The 19,456-nt window shown below is 28.6% G+C and overlaps 1 protein-coding gene across 5 annotated transcripts in view; it reads right to left on the minus strand.

Annotated features, from left to right (window-relative positions):
• LOC103575814 (optomotor-blind protein) overlaps nt 1–18,575 on the minus strand; it is a 93,299-nt gene extending 74,724 nt beyond the window's left edge. For 3 of the 5 annotated variants that reach the window (XM_008555769.3, XM_008555765.3, XM_008555767.3), the window contains exons 1-2: nt 15,154–17,347; nt 9,652–9,979 (exon numbers count right to left, since the gene is read on the minus strand). In XM_008555769.3, coding sequence (XP_008553991.1) covers nt 9,652–9,979; nt 15,154–15,997 — 1,172 coding nt within the window. In that variant the 5' untranslated portion in view covers nt 15,998–17,347. Of the gene's footprint in view, nt 1–9,651; nt 9,980–15,153; nt 17,348–18,519 lie in introns of those variants that run through there. The other 2 variants (XM_008555764.3, XM_008555766.3) reach the window with 2 other exon arrangements.
• Nucleotides 18,576–19,456: the final 881 nt, after the last annotated feature.

The following is a 19,456-nucleotide window of genomic DNA, read 5'->3' on the forward strand; positions in this document are numbered from 1 at the left end:
AGTATTTTTTATTGATAAAGCAACAGAAGTATAATAGTTATTATTACTGTAGTATCATAAAGTAAATCAAATGATTCTGTCACGTCAACATGATGGATACGATAAAGTCTCACCTTATATTTATTAAAATGGGTATAATATATTGATAAGTGTATATATCAATAGCGTATAAAAATAATAATAGTAATAAAAAATATTTGAATAAATATTTAAAGAAATTAAAATGTATATTTTCAGAATATAAAAGTGTAAGCACACGCACTCAGTACTCGATTGCGTGCAATGAAAAGCAATATGATGCGCTCTATCTCGTTATCGCGTGTATGGGCTTTTGTTGCTTTGAAAACATATATACTACAAAGTGCCATCCATGGTTAATAACAAGCTCATGATAATTCATATAAAATAACTACGAGCAATTGGAAAAATTATTTATTTTTTTTTTTTTTTTTTTTTTTAACTTCATTTTTCGTTTTTGTACTTAATATATTCCAAGTATAAAAAAAGAAAAAAAATATTTTGTAATATATATTTTATATCAGATTCACTCTGAGTAAATTTGCCGAAATCAGGGTAATATGGGCTGCCTCTTAAAAGTATACATATATGTATAGTTTCACTTTTTTAATCAAAAATTGGATATTAATTATGTGATTTAAAAATAAAATATTCATGTCATAGCTACAAAACTTATTTGTTAGAGCAGACTCTAACAAGCTGAAGTTAACCATAGATTGACTGTAATGTATAAAAAATTATAATTTTGATTATTTGAATTATTAATATAGAAAAATAAATTGCTTTGTATTTGGAAAACACAGAATTCTAATTTTTAACTAGTTTAAAAAAAAAAAGTAAAGTGAAGTGTATGAAGTATGAAAAAGTCATCACTTTATATGGCAAGGGATAATACACTTAGAGTAAATGATAAGTGGAAAAAAGTATGTTGATAATCACGCATTAAATAGTAATAAAAAAATATAATGATGATTATATTATTGTAAGTTAATTAGTTACAGATCACATATTAATAATAATAATCTCTTATATAAGCTGTAGGGGATATACAGGAAAATAAAAAGCATCATGGAGAATTAAAAGAGAACATATAAAGAGTAATATTAGCACATCAATATGTAATGACAATTTCAACGTTAGTATGTTGACCTTATATTTTCACCTACACATTTTTTAAAACACACACAACTTAAATATATATATGTACATACATACAATACTTTTTTGCTTATATGTCTCCTCGTCCACTTCACCGACGCCCTAAGCCTGTAGGAAGCACGTCAATGCACGGGAGAAAAAATGGGAGGAAGAGTATATATATATATATATAAATGAATGTAGTATAGGTAGCGAACAGAAAAGATGCAAAGTATGGAGGGGTTGCGTAGGATAGAAACACTTCCTCGGTTTTACAATCGCGAAACATGATTTTCAAGCTCACACGCGCGTGTAGAACACGTAGCCCCACTACGGCTAATTACCGCACCGGGACCCCAAGGGTCGTAGTCTCTTTCCCTGTCCTTTTCTCGCAGAGATCGTCAAAGTTAAATACGTATTAGCGCAAGCGTTCTAACAGATCACGATGATTATTAAAAAAAAAAATTTGATGTAAATACATATACAGTATACTTTAGCTAATAAGACTATACAATTATACAAAGTGTCTCTTAAATTTTATAGTCAAATCCATTAATATTGATAATTTTTTGGTTATATAGATAATTTTACGATTATTGAAACGACTATAATTTAATAATTGGTAAATATGTACAAGTGGTACCGCACCTATTTTTGGCTCATAAAAATTTTTTGCGGCTTTAAAAAATTTATGTATCTTTATTTTGTTTTTTCAAACTTATTCAGTTCAAAGAACTTAAAAAAATAATAATAATAATATTGACCAGCTTCAATTTTTTATTTGCTTATGTAGATTTGAAAACTAAAAAATGCTTTTTCGGAATTTAGAATTTATGGTGCAGCTGATTAAAAAAAATTTTTTTCCCATTTTTCAAACCGTGATTGAAAAAAAAAAAAGTTATCGCAAAATTTCAATGCTTGCATTAGTTTTGCACTAGAAAAAAGTAAAACCCACTTTTTCATACTAACTGAATAATTTATTCACAAATAATTTTAAATGGATGGTTTTTATTAATTTATTTATTAAACTCTTAAAAATTTAGTTTCTTGAAAACAGATTAAAATAAAAAAAAAAAACATAATAATAACATAAAAGTTTATTACCAGACAATGTATTTAATTTGATATTTATTTTCATATAAATTTTTTTTTTCTATTAAAATAAAAATTAATAACTCAATAAAAATAAATCGAATAATTTTTTATGTACGGTATTTTATTATAATACACTACAAATCTAAGTTACTGTTAATCTAAGATTTAAATCTTACAGTAGGCGTTTTAATCATTAGCCGACAGAAGAGACGAGAGATTAACAAGGTTGAGGACAAGTTTTGTTAAACCGATTACCGCTTAGCGCCTACGCTTACTCTTTACTTCTTTCTTGTTCTCTCTTATGTGAAACTACACGATGTCTTTGTCACGAACGGTGTCTTGATGGGTTTGTTTGCCCCTACAAAATCTCCCGGCGTTTGTTTGATTTTGAAATTAAGGAGATTAAACCGTTTTACTCTAATATATATTATATATATATATATATATATATATATATATATATATATATATATATGTTTAACTAATATGTAAGATCATAATATCTTTATACCCTCGTATGTCAAATTCATACGCTTACTTTCAATTAATAGTATTTATTAATATTTAACTTAACTGTGATATGCTATATACATAAGTCATTAATAAATATTTATACATCTCAATCATATGAGATTATATACTACGTATAAATTTGATAATATACTGGTCTATTAATAATATGGATTATTGAATATCGATAGTACCTGCTTAGATATTGTATTAAATAGATAAGTTTTATAATACCTCCTTATATGTATATATATATATATATATATATATATATATATATATATATATGCATTATACTTGATACTATTTGAGCTTAAGTCCATATTATTTCTACAATTTAATGACTTTACTTCACGCAAAGTATTTTTACAGTCTGTACACGATAAATAGACCCAAGTTACCTAACAATAAAACAAAAAAAAAAGTATACAAATTGGGAAAAATAAATTATTTAAAAACCCCCAAAAGTCATGAATATTGAAAAAGTAAAAAATAATTTTTGTTCAACAATAATTTAAAATGAACACAAAATATTTTCAAGTGTGCTGATGACATCAAAATTTGATTTTTTTAACACGTTCCTTAACTTGGATATATTTCACGTTTTCATCTTAAATTTTTGTTGGAAAAAAAAACTATTTTTTAAATATTGACGACAGTCGAGGGTTTTTAAATAATTTATTTTTCCCAATTCGGCAACTTTTTGTTTCTTTTTCATTTTATAATTTTTATACTCTCCTATGTTATCTATTAATGCGCACTGTTTTTGTTTATTAATTTGATTTTATACATATTTTGTATTCATTAATAATATAGTTATGATGATATTTATTAATATTTGAAAAAACCCGCGTGATTATTTGTGTTTTACCACCTGTGTTATGCCAAAATGATAAAATACATATGAAACAAAATATTATTTTATTTTAACACTGGATTTTTGATCACTCAATTTAATAATCGACCATATTTTGAGCAATATAATTTTATAAATAAAACATTATAGCCTATAACTATCAGCACTGAATTCGGATTATTTTGAATGGTCAACCAATTTTTTAGGTAACTATGATTATGAAAAAAGTGAAATATAACGAAAAAAGTAGGGGGTAACAATCCAAGAAAATAATTGGCAATAACAGGAGTTATCAGATATATTTGGCCAAATTGTTTTCGGAAACAAAATTTTAAAACACAAACTACTGACTACACATTGATACACTACTGTCTAATCTACCGAAGTGAGCGTTCGTTATTTGAGAATATTCGTTTGTTTAAGAGAAAAACTCTGCCAAAGTTCTCGATTACTGTATTAGTGCAACAAAGATAATACCGATAGCCCACTTGGGTGCGAGAGAGAAAAAGTTAGAACACCTAACAATAAAAATTACATATTTTTATATTTAATAAATTAAATATTTTATTTTTTATGTAATAAAATTTATATTGATATTGATAACAGATTTGTAATTTATGTATTGACTAAATTTATATAGGAACGATAAAATAGCTTTTGCGTATCAATTATTTATTCAATTTATCAAATATTTTATCATCGTTTTTAATTTAATAATTGTATGGTGAGTAAAGAGTTATTCACCGTCACTAATTGAACAATATATATATATATATATTAGACTGGGCCAAAAAAATCGACTATTTTTTTTTTCTTTCGATACTGTGAAAATATTATTCCTGACGACCAAAAAAAATTATTGCGCAAGTTTGAGCCCTTAATGTTGATATTAAGAGGTGTATCGTTACAACTATTCGTTTTTTGAAAGAATTTTCATTTTTTACGCAAAACTCGTAAATCATTTGTCTGAAAAATTTGAGCAATGTATATTCTTAAAGGAAATTGAATTCCCTACAAAAAATCTCTCTTAGTAAATTGACGTAAAACAAGCAGTTTCCTTGTAACCGTGCCTTAAATATTGCTTGTTTTTTAAATTCTTTGTTTCTATTTTGGATTTTCGTAACTGCTAGAAATACTAAAATTTTTTCTAGTCAAGATACATATTTTTGAAGGAAATTTAATGCTCTACAAAAAAGGTCTCTTAATATTGTTCGCTAAATTGCCTCTTTTAACAGTTATTCAAGGTCTAATTTGAGTCAAAACGACTATAATCACCTAAATAACTTTTGAAGGAGTGAATTTAGCGAAAAATGTTAAGAGACCTTTTTTGTAGAGCATTAAATTTCCTTCAAAAATATGTATCTTGACTAGAAAAAATTTTGATATTTCTAGCAGTTACGAAAATCCAAAATAGAAACAAAGAATTTAAAAAACAAGCAATATTTAAGGCACGGTTACAAGGAAACAGCTCGTTTTACGTCAATTTACTAAGAAAGATTTTTTGTAGGGAATTTAATTTTCTTTAAGAATATACATTGCTTAAATTTTTCAGACAAATGATTTACGAGTTTTGGGTAAAAAATGAAAATTCTTTTAAAAAACGAATAGTCGTAACGATACACCTCTTAATATCAATATTAAGGGCTCAAACTTGCACAATAATTTTTTTTGGTCATCAGGAATAATATTTTCACAGTATCTAAAGAAAAAAAAATAATCAATTTTTTTGGCTCAGTCTAATACATATATATATATATATATATATATGTATTTAATTTAATTATTCCATAAATTTATGCTTAAAAACAAATACTGTAATAATGTGTAAATTAGTCAAATTTTAAGAAAAATATATAGCATTTTATATCAATAATTACCGGAATATATGAATTCGCAATTTCTGTGGTACTTCCAAAGACGTAAATAAATTTAATTATTTTGTTATCAAATATTTTATACTAAAAATTATAAATATATTTCATGAAATTTTTAATAATTTTAAGATGTATGAAAAATATTTATAACTTCTAAAAATGACTAATGAAACAAAGTGTCAATTCAATTACTGTTGTGTTAATAATTGATATTTTTACTTGAATTTATGTATGATAGCTAAAATTCAATAATTTTTAAAATTATAAATATTTTGTCAGTATATTTATTTATTTTATAAGTAGGAACCACGATTTTTAATGTATAGATAGTGTCTGAATACTTATAATTTTTTAATATAAGTCTGGCAATTAAATTTTGATTTTAGTAAGTAGCTTTACTGAGATTATAAACGAAAAGAAAGGAGAGAAAGTATTTATATAGAAGGGAAGGAAGTAATTTTGGGGCCCAAGGCTCACACTTATATTAACCAAACTGTCGTTTTGTGGCGAGACTTTTTGATGCTGATACACACACTTACATACACAGCAAATCCTAACAGAACAACCTATCCAGAATATTTTCATGATTAAACCAACCACATAAGTGTAAGAGTAACAAAGATGAAAATAGTTGAAAAAAAAAAAGAAGAACAGAGATGCTGAGTGAGAGAGACCTGGTATAATATCTCGTTTAGAGAGATTACAGGTTCGAAGAGGCTGCCAATGTATAAAACAAACATCGTTAACCAAACCCTATACTTAAGACCTCTCACTCTTCCTGCATTATTTACTCTTATATGTGCATCAAAATTCTTTTACTCTCTCATACTCACATCTCAACTCTATTCCTGCTTTACTTCTGACCATCCCCGGAGGTCCATTTGCTTCTTTCTCTTATATACATATATATACAGATCATCCAACAAGACCCACATGCCAATGTAGATTCACTAACCATCATTGTATTTGTGTCTTCATACATCTTTTAAATTCATGTCTGTCTGCATGAGTCTCGTCGTTTTAACACAAAATTCATATCCAGCGTATATACATGTATGCATATATATAATATATATACAAACCAATCCTCAATACACTATACAATACAAGATATATGTGTATATATATATGAGTGCGAATGTTAATCCTAAAGCAAAGTACACCCGCACAAATCATTGTGACTCTATGTGTGAGTTTATGAACATAGTTGACCATATGTTCTTGAGAACAAGATGAAGTAGTGAGCAAAATATATATATATATATATATATATATATATATATATATATATATATATATATATATATATATATATACATATTGAGACGTAGAGACTAAGATCCCAGAGCAGAGGCCAGTTCAGGTAGACTGGTTATTCTCTCTGAGAATATGAGGATACCAGTACAATTTTCATCAGGTGTAATTATCTGACGTTGCTGTAGAATGCATTAAATTTATGATGGATGATGGATGTGTATATATATTATCGTCACTTTTGCAACTCATACATTCAAGTGGTAAAATATTTGTATACATATATATATGAACAGTACGAATATAATGATTGGTATGAAAAAGACGAAGAGGAAGAATAAGTAAAGGAGGAGACATGTCTAGAACGATTTATCGATGCAGATTGATTTAGAGCATACTGATGGAAAAGATTATATTACGCCTCAGACATGATGTCGAGTTGTTGTACTTTCGATGATTATGTCAACAGAAATAAGATTAATGCTTAGATTGATACTACTCGACTATTATTGACGATATAAATTTTTTTTTTAATAATTTTAATTAATTTATATTCATTAATGTTAGCTTGTTTTTCACATATCACAAAAAATAAAAATACATATTTAAATATTTTTATGGTTGTAATAATTCAATGTGATTTAGCTGATGTTTAATTATAGTTGAAATAAAAATTAATAGGAAATAAATATTTAAATTTTAAGATAAGTATTAATTAAAAAAGTTTCTCAACATCTTATATATATTTATTAATATACAAAATATTTTCTAAAAATTTATAAACACGTTACATAAATAAAAACAAATTTTTTCATGTGATATTAAACTATTTCGGACCGCTATCTCAATAAAATATTATTTATACAAATAGACAGCTCAAATTTCTGTATTCTAAAGAATTTTTTAGTTAATATATTAATTGAAAAAATTAAATCAATGTTAGCAAAAACATTTTAACAATTTATTATATATTTGGGCCATTCCACAAAATGAAATTTATTTTAAGTGATGTGAACTCCGCATATTTTTTTGAATATTATAAAGTTATTCTTTGTATCAAAATAATAATTCACTGATCAGTGATTTAAAATATCATAGTATCGAGTATTTTTGTAGTAATAACATTTTAAATATTGATTTTTTTTTATCTTTTTTGTTCATTTTTTAGGAGTAAAAACCTTATTTATAAAAATACAAAGAGTACTGATTTTTTATAAAATTTTCTCAGTTTAGCAATGAAAAGATTCATTCTTTACTATAAGTAACGGAAAAAGCTCTCAACAATTCAATTAAAGTGGAAAAGCGATTTTTCTGCTCTTGAGGCAACTTTTTTTTCAAATTTGATATTTCTCTCTGAAAGATATGAGAAATTTTTACACAAAATATGTCATTTTCACGATGTGGTTATTTTTTATTCAAATACAACTAAATAAAAAATAACATCATATATATATATACTACCTCTATATCCAATTTTCATAACCTTTCAGTATATCTTTATATATCACGTTATTAAATCAATTTTAATTTTTTATACTCAAGTTATAGCCTAATATAAGCTCATCTATAATATCCATGAAACATTAATTTATAAATTTGACCTATAAATACTCAACATATCAGTATCTATATATTTATAAACATTTATAAGACAACAAAATAAACTACATTGTTCTCATTTAAGAAAAGCTCTATACATTTGTTACCATTCTATATTATAATTGACTGAGCTTATTCTTATATCTCATAAATTTGTAATTTAATACTTAATATCATTGTCATTAATATATATAATATGCATCTATAATTTTATTATTCATATCCATTATTAATTCAAATACAATAATAGGTTATGTGTTTAGAGACATATTATTATTTATCTCAATACTTCATATTATTTTATTTTAATTAGTAAAGTTTAATATCATTCGTGAATTTATCTAAAGCTATAATATTAAATATATATTTTTTTCCTAAAATATCTATCTAATACGTAACAAATATGAAATTTATTTAAAATACAATAATTATCGAGTCAAAAAAACATATTCTGAGCAATAGAATTTTTTTTTTTTTGATAATAGTCAAGTAGTATCAATTAAAAAAAATTAGTTGTATGTGTTAGTGATTAAAAGGATTAATGGATTATATATAAATATAAAAAAGAAGAAAAAAAAGATGTATGGTGATTGTCGCAGCACAAATACATATCTGATGTCTTTTGTAAAATGTATCTCTGTGATGTATAAAAATAGTAAGTCTTTACACTTTAAACGGACTATAAAAAAACGTCAAGGTGTGTAGAGAGATCTACATCACTATTGCTTTCTTGAGTTTCCAATCATATCGTCAGAAAGTGCTTACTTCTGATCGCTCTTATAGGGACACTTTCGACTCGCCGGGTATAGTCTTCCGTTTGAGCGTCAGCTTAATGGAAAAGAAAGAGTCTAAAAGTGTAAACCGCAACTCACACAGATTTATAAGACAGATACAAACATGAAAAGGAAGTATGATCATGATTTCCCAGGCTGACGACTAAATTATTATTATTATCAATACAAAAAAAAAACTTAATGATTTTATAATAATTCAGTAGTTTGTAAGAATAACTTAAACAATTTACAGCTGATTTACAAATGATTTGAAAAACATCGCGTTAAAAACAAATTATAAATTAATAAAACATTTATACAGTTTATCATAAAATTAAACCTTATCAAGACATCTCACACAACGTCTCTGGTGGTAATTACGGGCAAGTGATTATCCTATTATATAACAATACTGAGTTTATAATAACATTATCTACCTAAATCTATCTCTATATAAATATAATAAATTATATAGTAAATAACATAAAAGAAAAAAAAAAAAAGAGTATAATAATATTTGATGAAGAAATTTTACCTGCCACTCTTGGTAATGACCATCTCAGTGCCGAGTTTATGGAATTTTTCCCAGAGATCTTTACCCTCTAATGTAACCTTGGGATCATCAACAACACCATCCTCTTCGGGATGATGAGGAGGTACAAAATGATGAGGAGCGGCAAGAGGATGATGAGGTGCCAAAGGAAGCGGCGATGAGTGCATCATGCCCGGTGGAAGAGGCAGCCTCAACGGCCTCATAGTTGGGCCACCTGGGCTGCCTTGGTGATGATGATGAAGCGCTGCTGCTGCTGCTGCCAGAACTGCTGCGTTTGCTTCCTCTGGTGTATGAGGTCCGAGACCTAAACCTAGAACCATAACGTTATTATTTTTTTATATAGGATTAATTATATTGAAAAAATTAATGACACAGATTTATTAAAAGTTAGAAACTCAATTTTATTCTATTTCTTCATTAAAATTACTAGGAAAAATAAAATTGAATCAAGTAATTTTTTGATTGCAAACATAAGAACATTTAATTTTTAAAACTGTTCACTGTTATTTGATAAAATTTTAATATTTTTGTAGAATGATTTAGTAAAGAATTTTAATAATTCATCAATAGAATATTTTTTAATAAAAATATAGAAATTGATTTTTAATAATTGCACCGTTATATTTTAAATAAATAACAAACCTCAATTCTGGGTAATATTTTTATACACTTTTTTTTTCTAACATCAATATCAGCTATTTTTCTTAATGTACTGTCATAATATACCTAAAATCTATAGTTTAGTTAATTACAAAAAACGAAACTTTTTCAGTTTACGATGTAGATTTTTTTACAAGCTGAATAAGATCAAATTTATTTATTTATTTACAATAACAGTATATTGAAGCAAGTTTAAAAAATTGTTCAAAGTCCGAATTTTCCACAGAGTTTGTCTTCGTATACTCTCGAAACATGAATAAGTGAAATAAATGAGTGTCAATCGAACCACTTTTTGAAACTAGTGGTTCGGTTTGCACTTGGAATTAGTGAACATTCACTTATTTTCATTAATTCATATTTAGAGAGATACACAGAGAAAAAAGAGTTCTTGGAGCAAGTAAACATTTTCTTGGGGCGAGTAAAAATTTTTTGCGTCAAGAAATTATTTTATTATATGTAGTAATATTTACACTGAAGATAAAATGAGACTACCAATTACTTGAACTATTAAAAATAAATTTAAATACCGAAAAACTGACAAATAAGAATTAATTAAATTCAAAATTCACTTTACACAGAAAAAAAAAATATTGCGCTTATCGCTCACCAACGGAGAGCGAAAGTTATATCATGATTAGTACTAAATTGTTACTTGATTTTCAGGATATATATATATAAAAGAAACACTAGATACTTATTATAATGATCCTACGGATTGTGAATATACTTAAATGTATAGGGATCGCCAATTAACGTATCCATATCATACCAAATTATTAAAAAAAAAATTTACATCAATTACTTACGTATATTCTATTACTTGATTACATTTCTTGATATTAAATAATAATTTTTTACTGCACTTATTAGAATTATTAACATGTAATTATTAATTCTAACTAAAAATAAAATTGTAATGAAGTTAAAGTTAAAAATTCATCTATTTTAATCTCAAATTTTTAATGGGCATTTGCCATTATTATAACAGAACTGATCGTTACTATAGCAAAACGATCTTATGATTTCGGGATCCACCTGGATCGCGATAATCACGATCCGATAGACCAAGACTATCCGTATACAAAGTATAACCAACCGAGGAGAGTGAATATCACGATACCGTTGAGTGGTGAGCACAATATTTTTTTTTCCGTGTATAAAGTAACAAAATCCGTAATTATTAATTGACAGAATAGTTTTAGCAATTTATGAGACATATGTCTCAGATATATATCTTAATAGTTATCATGGTGACTTCAATAATTTTGAACAGATTCACTCAACATAAATTAAATTTCTATTAAATCTTATAACAAATTATCCATAATAAAATTAGCAAATTTTTATCACACACCCTTTTTAGCGAGGGAATAATATTCTAATAGTTATGGTTATTGTGATATAAATAAAAAATAAAAGTAAATAAATCCAACTTGATTACTCGACCACGCGGTTCAAACAGTAATTTAGCAACAAGTAAAAAAAAATTTTAAATAAAAATAGACAAGTATTATATAGATGATGTATATTTATGTATATGAAGTGAAATATTATAGTATGAGTGTACAGTAGAGTATTAGTGTACAAACTGTTTACGAAGTTGAACTCAGTTTCATAGTTCTTATATTCTTCAACAAGTACAAACCCACACTTTTCTTTATGTACAAAGACTCTTCCTGGGATCTTGAACGAGCAAGTTGGTAGATATCAATTTTACAAACGAACCTTGTGATCGTAAAATACAGTAATTGGAACAAGCCTTTTATTATTTTTTTACTCTACTTTGTAACTATACTACCAACATTTCTTGGGTATTTTTTTAAAAAAAATCATCGCTAAGCTAATAAAGAAATCAGTAATAGATTTACAAAAACATTATTTTAAATAAATAACCATATATATATTTATATTTTGCTTCCTATTATTTTTTATGGTTTTACTACTATTTTTTAGACCCCACGGGCTTTTTTTTCTATCGATGATTGATGATCGAGATACACAAAACAAATCAAAGAGTTTACTACGATGAGCTACTATTTGTTCGTCCTCCAGGGTCAAACTCACCCGCGGTCATGTTTCGGGGAAATATATATATACATATACATATGTCCTGTCTGAACATGGATTTTTGTTTGTATAAATTAACAATTAGATGTACAAATAAAACAAAAAGATAATATTAACGTAATTAAGAACAAATTAAAATCTCCAACATCAAAAAACATTTCGAATTAATTTAATTTGATAAATTTAAATTGTAATTTTTTATTAACGCGTTAATTTATTATTATGCCTTGTTTGAAATTTGAAATTAATTACATTTTACAAAATTATTTAATCAATCATACTGTCTTTAATTTTTTATTTATATATATATATATGTATTTATATAAGATAATATATACATAGCAATTGAAAGAATCGACGTTACGTAAAACATTTACACAAAGATATTTGCGGTACGCCTGATGTAAATTAAGGGTATAAGTTAAGAGACAAGACAAGTCACTGAGGTCTAGGCTTCATCAAACAGACCACACACATGCCATCCCATTTTTATATGACAATTGTCACTATATAAATATATATACAATAATGCCATGTCAATAAATATATTCATCATGCATTACAATAATATCATTTTAAATATATGACGTCATAGAAAAATTTGATTATTTAATAATTGGTATAAAGAAAAGAAATTAATAAATTTTTTAATTAATTATTTAAAGATAATTATTGATTTTAAAACGTGTAAAGGTCATTAGTTAAATGAAATCTATATTTATAAAATGATGTCTTTTTTTTGAACGCGCATCCTCACGTAAAAACTACTGAATATTTTGACATGAAATTTTTACCACAAAATTTTGCGTATTTCAAAGAAGCACGGAAAAAAATTATTAGTAAATAATACTGAGATTCTTATCAACAGCGCACCTAGAACGAATATTAGTAAATATTATGGAATAGTACGTAAGAAATTAATAACAGATGCATTGTTTTACAAGTGTCTTGTAGTTTTTTAAGGTTTAAGTAGAAATTTTAAATATTCAAGCAGTATATTTCAACGATTAACTGTTAATTATAGCAGTTTGAACATTAAAATCATAATTTTTATTGAGCATAACATAAATAATTAGAAGTTGAACTACAATTATGGTCAATCATTTTTTCCGAGTCTTTTAGCTATAAATTATTATGATTTTGATGATAAAAAATATATTTTATTAAATTTCATTTTAATAAATTTTATCAGTAATCAATTGTTCTTTTTTTTAAATAAAACAAAAGAACATAATATATATAAATCTGTTCTTTTTTTTGCATGTGATATAATTATATTTCATTTTCTAATTAATATTTAAAAAATTACTGAAAATACTAATAATAATAATAATCTTTAAATCAAATTCCTCTTGGAAAGTACAAAAAGTTTTATTTTAAATGTCTGATAGTAATTTTAATGTTGAAAAATTGTATTGTTATGCAGACAATATTTATAATTAAAAATTTTTTTTTTTATAAATATATAATTTATATTAGTAATATATTTTTATTGACCGCAAAGCAGGCGGGATCTGCTAGCATTATTATAATAAAACAATAAATAATTTTGAATAACCTTGTAGTGAATATTTACTTGTCCTGATTGGACTTAACGACGTTAAATATTATTTTTAACAAAAAAAAACGTTAAATATTATTATTTTTCGCCACAACACTATGTGTCTTTGGTAATGATTACGCAGGTTTTAATTTCGAATGCAAGCGGCACGTCAGTTTGCCCTTGGCAAAGATTAATCACCACAACGTCTATGAGCAGGAGTTGGCTGTGAGCCTGCAGCACTTAGAAAGAACGAACCAGCACGAGCGTCACGCGTCGCTCCACGAAATTAATATGCCGTAAGTTTAAGCTACTTCTCAAACGGTTTCACCATTTCTTTTATTTATTTAATTTTTTTTTTTTATTACTTATCCTTCGTATACTTTATGTACCAACTTTGTTATAATTTAAAAAAAGAAATTTTTGAAATCTTACAGAAAAAAATAATTTTCGTCTGAAGATTAATTTTCTTGATTCAAAAAATTTATTTTGAAAACTCAAATTTTCTAGGATAAAGTATAAATCTCCTCTGACCAAAAAAAAATTTCTTTGCTCAAAAAAATTTTATGGTCATGAATTAACTGACAGTTGAAAATTTTCGGAATTTTTTTTCCAACAAATAAATGATAAAAATATACTCATGTAGAGAATTTAAAAAAACAATAGATGCAATTTTTTCAAATTTTATTTTTTTATAATTTATCGTTCTAAAAAAAAATCTAAAAACTTTTAGAAGTTCGCTAACTTCAGTATCATAAAAATCTTTACTTGGTTCCCCAAGTCAAAAAATAATTCCGGTTTTAGACCTGAAATGAAAGATTTTGAGGTTCACTTCAATTTGTCCTCACCATTTAAAATTCCCGAAAACATTTGTCTTCCAAATCATTTTCTTGACTCAAGACAATTTTTTTTTTCGTGCAACTGACTAATTTTTCCATAGTAATTAAATCTAATTCAAAATTTACGTTAAGAAAAAAATGACATCACCTGATTTTAAATAATTCAAGCGGACATAAAACACTGAAGACTTTTTCTTTCCCAGACACGTTTTCGCGCGTGTAAACTCAAACCGAAACTGACGTGATCTTTACTAAAAATTGATAAATAATTTAAATTCAAGACCCAGACACAAAAAAATCTCTTTCTTCACGTATTTACTTTATGTGTAAAAAAAACCAAAATAAAATAAAATAATAAAAATATAAAATATAAATCACCTTGAGGTGTAAGTCCGTGTAGATTAAACTGAGGATGATGATGTGGACTACCAAGTAGTCCTTTCGACGACAGATGATGTGGATTACCAGGAGACGCGTTATGAGACAAATGTACACTACTCGGATTGCAAAAACCCGCGGCAGCCAAGGCGTTAAAATAATTAGCTGCAGCAGCTTCTGCTGACGACGGATGTCCTATTTGATCACGTTGCGGATGATTGTTATTATTATTATTATTATGCGGTGGAGGTGTTTCAGGTGCAGCAGCTGGACTTCCAGGTCCTCCGGGTGGTGGGGAGGCACTTCCTTGAGAGGAAGAACCACCAAGATGTGATGGATGGGTATTTGCTGCAGTAAGCAATGAGGATACACTAAAATCAGTAGGCCGAGGTGCCGCTGGTGCCGGTAAGTGACTGGATGAGAGATGCCCGTTGCCGTTGCCGCTCGCCGAATTATTTATTGTTGAGAATGGCGAGTGCTGATTAAGTGTCGGCGCGGCTGCTGATGCAGGATACGCCATCCCAGGCCCTCCAGCCCCCACCCCCCTAAGTCCCGTATTAGCACTCTCGAGTGTGTTATTTACCTCCAATTCAAATTCTCTTCTTCTAATCTGATGTTGATGATTCGGAGTAGGATTCGAGAGATTATGATGATGATTGTGATTATTGTAACGATGATGATGATGTTGATGATCTAATAACAACACGCCGGCGTTATCCTGCTTCGCCGACAAGATACCGTCCACTACCTCCACCTCTTCTTTGGATCTTATTTTTTGGGGTGCCTGTAATGGAGTGCTGGCGCAGTGGGTACCCCTGCACGTCGTGTCTTGTTCGAATCTCATCGAGATGGGGCGAATTAACAGAGTCGCGCGAGATTACTCTTCGAGTGACTCAATCTATTCCCTAAAAAAACAAACGCACTTGTTTTAATTTTACTTTTTTTTATATCTCGCTATCGGTTATACTTCGCAATTAATTTTTAATTCCCGATAAATTAATTTGGCATTTTTTTTTTACAATACACAACATTTACATGTATATAGTTATATACATATATATATTTTTTGTTGTTTATTTAGCAAAAGCTCACGAAACTATATTCCATATCTTAACACGCGACATCGCGCGCGTTTTATTTTTATCTCATTTATATACACTCGCATTAAATTCAAACGCAATATAAACATTTTAAAATAATTTATTTAAATGTGCTATTGATTTGTCACACCACGTAAAATAAGTCACTTGACAAATTCACTATTTGTTGTTTATTTTCATTAAAACAATCACTGATGATTTTGCGATACACTGACACTTTAATATTTATTATTTTATTTAATCCTCAATTCAAATAAATTAATTAATATGTGTATGTATATATAAGCCGTTCGTGATTTACAATTTAATCCGGCAAATGTATATTTCTGTCAATGTCATCTGTCAAATGAATAATTAACCAAAGACACGAACACGTTGGTAAATTTTAAAAAAATATCATCGTACACTTGATTAAATACTTTCACAAAGCAATTTAACAATAATACTAATTAAAAAATAACAAAATATTATCTATTTTATTTCTCTACATTTTAATGGGCATTTTTTTTATTATCCTTTAGATATTTTAAATATTCACTCACTATTTTTGAATTAGTTTCAACGATAAATTAATGAAAAAAAAAGCTGGCTGTCAGCGTCCGACGGGCGACAAACGCAACGCCACTCTCGTCGTGGCTCGACATAAAAACCCGTCCAACTTTTATTATTCACTATGCTCTCACAAATAAACCAATCGTCAACTTATGTCACATTTAAATGAATAAATATGTATATACATATGTATTACATATTCAAAATATAATAACACTGTCCACTGGTGTAGTAAAAAAAATGAATACTCTGTCGACTTACATATATATTTATATATCGATAAATATTTAGCCGGTAGAACGATGCGATTGCTAGAGAAATATAAACAACACTGTTACAATAATATTTAGTGTAAGAAATATGTGGTCGCGTCGGGCTCAAGGCCCGGTTTGCCCGCGGAGAGACTGAGGTGTTACTTGGGTGGCGCCGCGATGGTCACTGAGCAGCGCTAGGATTGACACCTCCTCCGGGATTCACCCCCACACCTCCCTCACGCTCGCACGGAGGTGTTGGTGTGCTAAAGTCCCGAGTAGCATCGTCCGACTGTTGGTGCAAGCGAGAAGAAAGTTAAGCGCAAGTGAGAGAGGGGACACTCTCCCAGCGCGAACGCGGTAGGCGTGAATGCTGGAGGGCAGCAACGCGAAGACTGAGACCTTGCTGAGCTCCTCCTCTCTTCCCCTACAATGAACGACTTGTCTCTGAGTTAACTCTAAAGTAAGCGGCGCTGCTGTTGCTGCTGTTACTGCTGCTGCTGGTGGTGCTGATGCTTTTGCTGTCGCGGTAGAGGCAGAGACAGAGGTAGAGGTAAAGGTAGAGGTGGCAACGTTGAAACAAATATTGGTGGGAGATAGTCACTGAATCTAAGTTCCTTACTATGCTATACCCTGAGTCCCCGAGCAAAGTTACCGAACCACTGTGCACATAACTAAAGACAAACGGGGAAAGGTGAACAACTTAGACGATACGATACCAGAAAACTTTACGTTTCGACCTCTCCGCTCGGCGTATCTGGGCGATAATGAGGCCTCGACGCCCGGATTGGCGTTCCGGCGCCAATCCGGGTGGCGTTGGACGCGACGCCTTTTCCGACGCTCACTCCGTCTTTATTTTCGTTTTGTCTCCTATCTTTTTTCCACTTACGTTTAGTCCTACTACAACACGAAGTCCTACGATCTCTACCGAATAGCTGCCTTCATCCCCACCATCATCCGCTAAGGGTGTTAACCGCGAGTACGCCCATTAACACCACCCTACCTACATCCAGTTGCCCGTTATACGCTTGCTGGTATTCCTTACGGAAGGGGTAAATTCAGATAACACTCAGAGATTGCGATATAGAGTTTAATCTTTCGACAAACTTTATCTACTAAACTTTTTTTTAGTATACCGCGAGATATCGATATAAATACTCTACAGAAATTAAAAGTGGAAAATAGTATGCCAATATATGCAATAAATAATTTATGTTTGATAATAATTAAAAAACTAATGAGAAAGTCCGAGTTTAATTTGGCCTTAATCCTACTGTTCGATAATCAGCTGACTGTTTATTGTATAGATATCGAATTCATAAAATTATTTTAAAAAAATTTTTTTTTTTTTAATTACATGAATACTAAATTTTTTAAATTAAGTGAATAACATTAAGAATATTAATTTAATTTAACAATTAAATATTAACTAATGATAAAAAATATTTTTGTTTAACTCTTACCTATTTATTTTATTATTTATTGATTAATAATTAATTCAATAAAATTGCTTTAAATACGGTACACAAAAACAAATAAATTTTAAAAGTTTAATTAAAAAAAAAAAAAAAATAATGTTTACTTTGAAAGAGAAAGTTATATCATATTGAGAGATATAAATAGCTCGCTGTCTGACCGAGAAATGAAAGCGCGGAAAGTTGAAGGATTTCGTGTGAAAATTGACGCTTAGAGGCGAGACGCGCGCATTGACACGGTGCGTTGGTTAAACAGAATACAGCGTCGAAGGGGAAATATTTTACTGGCCCCGCCTTACCAGCGAATTCCCCCACCACTTGTATTTTATGTAACCCCCACTCCTAGCCTCAGCCAGTTGTTCTCGATCCACCCTCTAACTCATCCCCACTTAAAAAGGAAGATGTGAGCGAGACTACCGCGACTCACGACGTCGACGACGACAACGACGACACAACACACTCACACGATCGCGCGCAAGGCTTCTCCACGTCGTCATCCTTCGCGCTTAGAGTGTCACACCGACGCCCAGAGCGTCCGTGCGAGCTATTTTGCTTGTATATGTGTACATTTATCCAAGTGTGAGTGGATTTTTTTGCCTTTGAGTCAACTTGTATATTTGTGTGTATGTGAACCTTCTTCGTCTTGTGTATTCGTGTATTATATATACGACAAATACGAATAGGACTTGACTCACCCACGGAGGCCATATCTACTTGCTTTTGTTATTTATTGTGTACTTTATTATTATTTCACTTAATGACCTTTGAGGTGATAAAATTTCAAAAACACATTTCAGTTAATGAACAAATTTTTTTTTTTTATTTTACTTTCTAAAAAAAAATATTTTTTAAATTTGAATTATTTTTAAATTAAAAAAATTTTTTTTTCTTTCTAATTTAGGAAATATATATATATATTTTTTTT

The sequence above is a fragment of the Microplitis demolitor genome, chromosome 1, assembly GCF_026212275.2.
Source record: "Microplitis demolitor isolate Queensland-Clemson2020A chromosome 1, iyMicDemo2.1a, whole genome shotgun sequence".
Lineage (NCBI taxonomy): Eukaryota > Metazoa > Arthropoda > Insecta > Hymenoptera > Braconidae > Microplitis > Microplitis demolitor.